Source organism: Micrasema longulum, unplaced genomic scaffold (genome assembly GCF_059751315.1).
Source record: "Micrasema longulum isolate JH-2025_06_02 unplaced genomic scaffold, ASM5975131v1 h1tg000729l, whole genome shotgun sequence".
NCBI lineage: Eukaryota > Metazoa > Arthropoda > Insecta > Trichoptera > Brachycentridae > Micrasema > Micrasema longulum.
Genome location: NW_028277924.1, coordinates 434,412 through 443,437, shown reverse-complemented (window position 1 = coordinate 443,437; position 9,026 = coordinate 434,412). Strand labels below are relative to the sequence as shown.

Sequence of the window (9,026 nt, the reverse complement as noted above, 5' to 3'; positions counted from 1 at the left end):
TCAATAAAAAAAATAAAAAAAATGAAATACATATTAATAGTGAACGAAAAAAATCCCACAAAGGCATGGCCTGTTGTTGTTGTTTAAGTGGCCACTTTACACACTGTGTAACATTCACCATTCTGCCCATGTTTAAACATCCACATTTCCTTAACTCTTCCATCTGTTGACTTTTGTGAAGTAAAAGAGCTGAAACCTTTTATCACGTGGGTGAGATTCATCCGGCTGAACAAAATCACCTACTAGGCAACGCTTGAAAACAATTTTCCAATTTGGGAGTTATTCATATTTAAATTTATTTCAACCCTCTTAAAAATGTTTTCATGACAAAAAAAACAGTAACCAAGTAGTGAATTGAAAGTAGAAGTGAAATTGTAATTAGGATTCAACTGAGAGTATTACGAAATAAGAAATGTAGAAGAAAAAATTATTTATTTTGTAAACAAAATAGAAAAGAAATACAAATGAACAGAAAATTATGAGTTACGCTTAATTAGTTTCATTCTCTTTCAATTACAGATCCATCAGCTAAACCGAAGTACGCCTTGGTTGCCATAGAAACAAATAACCCAGTCTCAACAACTCCGGGAATCATTTTGATTGTATGATTGACGACTTTCCATTCCAAATCTTGATTCGCAAACTTCCAATCCAATATAAAATTTCCATTGTCTGTAACACAAGGTCCAGCTTTTGCAATAGCTGCCCTAAGAACAATTTCACCACCAAATTCTTTGATTATTCTTTCCCGAATAGGCACGTAAGCCATAGGAACTACTTCAATGGGAATGCCTTTTTTATATTGGTCTCCCAATTTTTTTGAATTTTTAGTGTAATCGGCTATAACAATAAAGGTTTTGGCACAAGAAACTACAATTTTTTCCTGTAGTAAACAGCCCCCCCCGCCTTTGATAAGAGTGAGGTTAGAATCTACTTCATCAGCTCCGTCTATGGCGACATCTATATTGGGGTGAGTTTCGAGATCTCCGAGAGTCAGGTTATGTTTGAGTATTAGCTGCCGAGCTTGAAATGAGGATGGAATGCAGATAAGATTTAATTTTTCACTTTTTTCCCGCTCTCCCAATTTTTCAACGGCGTAAACAACTGTCGAACCACTTCCGATGCCTACTACGAAATTATTCTTAACATATTCATTTACTGCTTTATGCGCGGCGATTTGTTTAGATTTTTCCACAGACATTTTAATACTTGAAATACAAAAAAATCGGATACTTATCGAGGAGAGAGCTAGAGTTAAGTTAGAGCTAGATAAAGATAAACGCATGCTAAGTCGAAAACTGTCAAAACCCAACAGCCACAGATTCTGTGGCTGACAGCAAACGCAAACAGTAAACTCCTATTCAGCGTTGCCAATGCTAATTTTCCAAATTCCCCATAAATCAAGATCAAATTACCCAAATGGGTAGAAAACAAAGACTGATTCCGATTCCCCACAAATTCCTTACATAATTATCTCAAGAAAGAAAGTTTTGATAAAATATGCATATTATAACATGAAATAAAAACTGGCTAGAATCGTGAGTGTAGCGAGGGTCCATCATTGGTAACTTTGCCATTTATGCACACACAATATTACAATATTTTTTTATTCAAACAAACAGGTTTTGCACGCTTTTACAACACAATCAGGCTTTTTTCTTTTTATTTATTATGGTTTCGAATTAAATGTCAAAGTCACGTCAAAATCTGGCTGATGGTTTAAGAATCACCAAATACGTGTCGTTTATGAATTGAGTGTCATAATTTTAGAACGCTCAGGGGAAAAGTGGTGTGACTTTTATTTATCAACACGTGTTCCCGCATTTTCTCCCTGGATGTCTCCATGGCACTAGAGTAGTAATTTTTTCAAAATTTTAATTTGAGTATGGCGTGGCCTCTTAACCAATAAAATAAACGAAAAACGATTGCTAAACCAGAAAGCATGCTAATGTTCGGGAATATTAATAATTTTTAGTTTTGGAATTCAATCATAAACAAGTATCTAGGTACCTGTTTATTTAGTTCGAATGGTTTTTGCAAGCTTTCACGACACAATCAAGCATTTTTCTTTTCATTTTAAGACAAATATTAAATTAAATTTTAACTGCAATATACAAACAAAAAATACAAATCATCAAATAATTTAACTTACGAACAACCTAGAACTAACAGAAAAAAAAACAGTTTTGAATATACATCAATAAAGTTCTACAATTCACTTTCTAACGACCTAAAAAATATACAAAACACAAACGTACTTAAAAAACACCAGAACAAATAAATTCTTACAGCCCGTTTTAGTGATATGTAATGTTAAATTATCGACTTTTTATTAAAACTATTGTGTCATAATAAATTATATACCCTCAGACCAGCACTTTTGCTGATTGGGAATATTTCGTACAAAAAAAAATGTAATGCAATGAAATATGTAAAGTTAAAACGATGTATTTTGTCATTTTTGTAATGTATTTTGGTTTCGAATTAAATGTCAAGCTCACATCAAAACACGGCTGGCGATTGAAGAATGACGAAATTCGCGTTGGGCATGAGTTGAGTGTCATAATTTCAGAAGGCTCAGGGTAAAACGTTGTGTTACTTTTCTTCATCAACACGCATTTACGTATTTTCACATGTTTGTTCAACCAGCTTATAGCAGGCAAGCTAACGTTCGGGCAGGACAACGTTTGTCGGGTCCGCTTGTAATAATTAGATTGAAATACTTATTTCATTTCAAAAGTAGAATTAAATCCAATCAAAGTGTTATTAATTGAATCGGCATTCACTTTGTAACACTTCATTTAAAATTATAATGAAAATAAAACTTTGTTATTAGTGTTACACAATTTTTATTATTTTACGAGAATTGACTATGTTTCCTTTGCGACCTCCCTAAGGGTCTAAGTGGGTAAGTGGGGACTTACCCACTTAGACCCGCGTTAACACCCCTTAGCCGAGGGATGTCTTCCCACAAATTAAATCTTAGGCTTAATTATTGTAACTTCCACTAATGTGCTAAATTAAAAAAAAAAATGTTCTTAACGTCCTTTCCCTCATTGATCATGTTTTTATATACGAACTTTAGATAACTATCCATATATTTGCTAACACCTTAGATAAGTGGAAAATAACCCCTCTGCCTTAAGTTTCACTGATTAATTTGTTTATTTTTTGTTTAAATCATATGACATTGTGAACAATATTATGTGTCGACTATATTAGTTTTATATCACCCGTCGAAGGAAGGAGTGCTCTCCCGAAACTGTAGTAGTGTTCTTGTAAAATAAAAAATTGTGTAACACTAGTAACAAAGTTTTATTTTCCTAATAACTAATAAAAGTATTTTATTTTGAATACGTTCCTTGCATGTAACAGTCGGCGACAGCCGACTCTTGCCTCCTAGTAATAATAATATAATAAACTTATAGATTCACAGAAAAAAATGAACTACAATATCTATTTTTAACTAGAATACTCGTAACTCCGTTATTGAACAGACATAAAGGAGGTCATTACATCAATCGTCGTATTTCTTTTTAAATACCATCAGTGATCTCATATTTTTTCGTCCAATTATTTATAAGGCATGTACCCATATTTCAAAAGATATTACATTTTACTTAACTCATTCAGGGTAAAAAAAAAGGATTAATAGTGTGGGAAAAAAAACAAAAAAAAAGCAATTGTATTTGCTCGGACACATTTACCAAATTGTTGTTTTTTATTTCAGCAGAAATAGAGAACTTCTTTGGAAGGATAATATTAAAGCAAAGACCCTTTATTTAATGAGAAGAAAGATAATTAACTACGAGTAGGTAAACATCAAGTAAGTATTGGGTACTTCCAATACACATACACATGTGACGTCAGCGTCGCGTCGGTACAAAATAAGAAAGAGCAGGTATCAAGTATCGAGTGAAATCATCGCTGAGACGTTCCACCTTGAAGACTTTTAATGTCCTAATAGTCGTCAAGTTAGCCGGATCGGATATAAACGTTATTTACGGAGGACGGAGGATGCTCGTCGGTTGTATCTTGTATCGGACTTGACTCGACTGGACTGGTACTTATATCTTTACACGGTCTAAATTAGGTACACATTTCGTCTGCAGGTATACCATCATACTGGATTTCCTCCGGTGATAGGAAATTAAACACAAAGCACGTCGAGCTATTAAACCTTCGACAAACAATAAATAGACGAAAGGTATTTTCGTTTTATACCTAATGTTAATTGTGCGTACCTACAATCTACATGCGTGCAATCTACATGCGTAAGGTGTACACTGCTCGAGAATGGCACTTGAATTAAGAAGCGCTTATATTAGACCTTGAGACCTGCTATGGACGGTTTTTTTTTTTTTCTTTTACGTTACGTTACGAGTTACGTTAATATTGACCTTGCTTATGATATACAAGTTTTATATTTCAACAAATGGATTTTTCTTCAATTATATTACTTTATTTTTTTCTTAAACTGTTAAGAACACGAAGGATATGCTTAAGTGGACCAATCGGGAACTTCTCAGCATTTGCTCATGTGGAGAGGAAACCACTCGAAATTCTTCAGGAGAAGCCGGCCTATTGACAGTAGTAGTCAACAGGCTTTCCGTTCCACTAGACGAGTGTTTGGCATTTCGTTCCCTACTTTGCTATGGACGGGTTAAAACCTGAGGTGTAATAAGTGATGCATCGTTTTCGTGCAATTGGCACTCTGATTGTGGCGTGCTATCACTTTTGCTATCTGGAAGATGAGGTTAATCACTGGAATTAATCTTACACTTCTGGTGTTAGTCCTGGAGCAATGAAATATTACAGTGTAGAACCACTGCCTGGAATTAAACCCAGAATCTCAAGCGTAATAGGCGAACGCACCACCCATTCACCATAAGCGAAGTAATCTACACTCGATTTCCTTTTTTAGTATTTTTACCTGAGACTAGCCATCGAGTCGAAAACACTCGTCCAGGGTTCTAATTTACAGGCACACTGTATTCTTCATCCTCTCTCCCTTAATAAATTTCAATATTTACTTTTTTTTGGGAACGTCGCATTATACCTAAGTTTATGTAACAAAAAAGTATTGCAAGTACACAAGAATTAAAAAAAAGTTTTCTTCCGACACTTTAAAATTAAATTTAATATAAAAAAAATGTTTCGTGCTATAACTGGGGTGGTATTCTGAACGCAAAAGCGCGCGTAGAAAACACATTTTAACGCGTATTTACGTACTAAATGTGCGCTAACGAAGCGATCTCTTCGCGCGCAACTGCATTTAGAATACCAGCTCGTATTCTAATAGGAAGTGAAAAATTACCTTCAATTTTATCTTCAAAGTAAAATGAAGTTTTTTCTACGAAAAACAAATGTTTTTTTTTTTTCAAAACCTGTTCAATTACAATTTACCAACGAAGATACTTCAAATGTTTACACAAATATACATATTTTCGTACATAAATATCGATGTTACTTTATACCGTCTCGATATGTACCGATAAAGATAACGTTTGTAATCGCAGCCCCGGTCAAAAGTTATTGTCCTCAGAGGGAGGCAGGGAGGCAGGGAGGCAGGGGGCAAGGAGGTAGGGAGGTAATAAATTCGGCTCCATTTATTTATTCTTCCGAATGATGGGGGAAGGCGGTGCGCGGTGAGCGCAGCTTACAATTATTGATATACTTCTTAAGTGGATTATCGGATAAGCCAACTAGGCCTATATTCTAATCGACGTGACCGCGTAGGTACTGTAATTAGTATCTTTCTAATTACCCTGAGTAATGTCATGTCACTACGACACCCGTGCGCCCAATGGTGCATAGGAAACTGCAGTGAAACACCAATCGCAGCGTATCTTGTCATTTTTTTTCACATAAAGGTAAGATGATCCGTCTTACGCTTCAGGTACCATTCCAGGGACTATAAAATATTCTAGTGTGAATACACTCTTTTAAATAAATATTTCATATCAAACATGTCGGGAATCGAACCCGAGACCTCTTTCACGGTAGGCAAACGCGCTGACCATTACATCATGAGGCCTATAAATAAGCGTAGCTTAAATATGGAGGAAAAAACAAACATATATCCTTTTACTAAAACGCACTCGAATGACTCTCCAAGTTCTTCGAGACTTCAGCACACTTTGTGAGATACATAAGTACTTACTATTCGTAAGAAAGAACGATTCCGCCAAGGAGTTCAGTAATTGATCCAATATTTTATAAAGTCTGTTTAAATTTGAACCACCCGCCAGCCGGACGTTGTCGGATATCATTATATGCACCGAAAGGAATTTCTAAAGGACGATTGTACTCTGCGAGCATTGGTACTTGTAGATGTCTGTACTCTGTACTTGCATAAGGGGGGGGGGGATTAGCCGCGGAGTTATTCTCCATTCCAGTCCAAGGAACCCGCGAGGAAACTCAGATCCGCGGAAGGTGCGCGGGTACCGAGAGTGGGGAGAGGGGGAGAGGGCTCTACCCTTCACTAGAAAGGACAACCCCCCCCCGACGCACTCAACTGTACCGAGAGAATGATTCGACAAGATCATAACAATGAATGTCGAACCAAACAACTTAATGCAGGATTGTTGAAAAATAACAAGACGGATGCTGCTTACTCCGAGGATGTTTGATTCCGATGTAGGAACTGATATTTTTTAACAGTATTTGCCTTGCACGATCGAGGCGAATATTATCATATTAAAAACTGCATACTGTATCTGAATGTCTTTTTTCAGAAACCCCTTCGTAAGTCATGAATTTGGCCAAATTGTTTTTTTACCTAAACGTGTTTGTATCGGAGAGTTTATCGGAGACACCCATCAATGAATAAATATAATTATCGATTTTGATAGACTTATATTTCGTAAGTCGCTTGATATTTGTAGAGTTTGTTTTGTTTTGGTACTAATACGAGAGTTGCTACTTAAGTTTAAAGATATAGCAACACTAGTGTGAATATGTAAAATCTGACATTTTCATTGTAAAGTTGCCATTTTTAATGGTAAACGTACTCAGAACGTTTAGTCATACGAGTGATATTTGTGTTGTTTACAGATACTTAAAAAATAATTTTATTAAAAAAATGGAACTAAGTCGTGAACATTTTTTTGCGATGATTTTCTATTCCTTTCCTATAAAGCTCCATGTCGAACCACCGTGTTTTGCTGGTTTTCTGAATTCAATCGTGGTCGCACTTCGTTACCGAACGAATTTCATGAAGGTCGTCAAAAATCGGCTTTAGTGCCAGAAAAAATCGACGCTTCGCGTGAACTGATATTGCAAGATCGTCATATGATATACCGTGAGATTAAAGCATACTTGAGCATTAGCTCCACTTGCATAGATTCAATATTGCATGAACATCTGGTCGTCAAAAAGATTTGTTCGCGTTGGATACCGCATAATTTGACAATCGCTAAAAAAAAGGCTCGTGTCGATTATTGCAAACAAATGTTAAAAAATTCAATCGCGGTGCTTCAAAAGACGTATATAAAATTGCGATAGGTGGCGAATCGTAGATCTATGAATATAAACTCGAAACTAAACAACAATCGACTGTATGGGTCTTTCAAAACGAGACAAATCCAACAACGCGCACGAAGCACTTCGAAGCAAATGGTCGCCTGTTTTTTCGGAATAACTGGACATGTCGCCACCGTTTCATTAGAACAACGTAGAACGGTATTTTGAATGATACACCACCATTTGGTTGCCAGAAGTGTTCGGAAAAAAGGGAAACCAATTGCAGAAGACAAATCATTCTCCACCACGACAATGTAAGCTGTCACACATCAGCTAAAACAAGTGAATTTTTTAGCATTCAAAACATCGAATTGAGGGGTCATCCACCCTGCAGTCCTGATTATTTGGCACCCAATATTTTTTTCTTACTCCCGCATGTAAAAAATAAACTGCGAGGTCAACGTTTTTCGACGCCTGAAGAAGCGGTTAATACGTTCAAATAACATGTTTTGGAGGTACCTCAATCGGACTGAAAAAAGTGCTTCGAAAATTGGTTTGAAAGCATGCAAAAGTTTATTGATCTTCAAGGAGAATATTTATCTATAAATCATATAACACAAAGTATTTTACAAGTATAATACGTTAAATTACATTCCCAGGAGTTACAACAACTCAATTCGGGACACAAATAATATTAACATTAAAACAATAACACATATTGAGAACAACAAAGAAACACAGCAAGTAAAAAACAAACAAATTGATCAGAATTATAATGAAATATTTTAACCAGAAGTTTTCGAGACGTAAGATAACTATTCAACTATTTAAGGATATCATCGCCCAATCCTAAGTTCCTCCATTAACATATTAATACACGATGAGATACTTTGTCAAAAGCCTTGCTAAAGTCAGTATAAACAGTATCAACCTGTAGTCTTTTATTGAAAGCTCCTACAATTTTCTGTTCGTAAATTGTTAGATTCGTTAAATTTGATCTTCCCTGAATAAATCCATGTTGATCAGGAGATATCACCTTTTTTACTTCAGCAACAAATTGGGATAAAAATAAAGAATCAAACAATTTAGGAATAGTTGACTGTATACATATAGGTCTATAATTCAGCACGTCAGTTCGACCACCTTTTCTAGGCGTAAAATAGCTAATTTTCCATTGATCAGGAAAAATGCAATTTTTAATTGATAAATTAAATAAAGTTCTAAGGGGAATAGTTAAAATATCAACACATTTTGATAAAAAAATTGGTGGAATTTTATCAGGACCAGGTGACTTATTTATGTCTAAAGATTTTATTTTTTCCGCAACATCAGTGTTAGAAAATTCACATGTATTAAAATTAATTATGCTGTTGTTATCGTTAAAATATGGTATATTTGAAGTTGGAACTGTATTATTAACACAAACCTTAGAAAAGCTTTTTGCAAATAAATTAGCAACTTCTTGAGGACTTTCAGCCATTTTGCTATCAAGATACATAGTTGTCGGTATTCCCGACTCAGTGCTATTAAGTATATTTGAAAAATTGTAAAAATATTTTGTG

At 35.2% G+C, this 9,026-nt stretch overlaps 1 protein-coding gene across 1 annotated transcript; it reads right to left on the bottom strand.

The window, feature by feature from the left end:
• Window positions 1–415: 415 nt before the first annotated feature.
• Window positions 416–1,466, bottom strand: Rpi (Ribose-5-phosphate isomerase). Its single transcript, XM_088230072.1, has one exon. The coding sequence runs from the start codon at window positions 1,283–1,285 to the stop codon at window positions 500–502; it is 786 nt and encodes a 261-aa protein (XP_088086198.1). The 5' UTR covers window positions 1,286–1,466; the 3' UTR covers window positions 416–499.
• Between the last annotated feature and the right edge of the window lie 7,560 nt (window positions 1,467–9,026).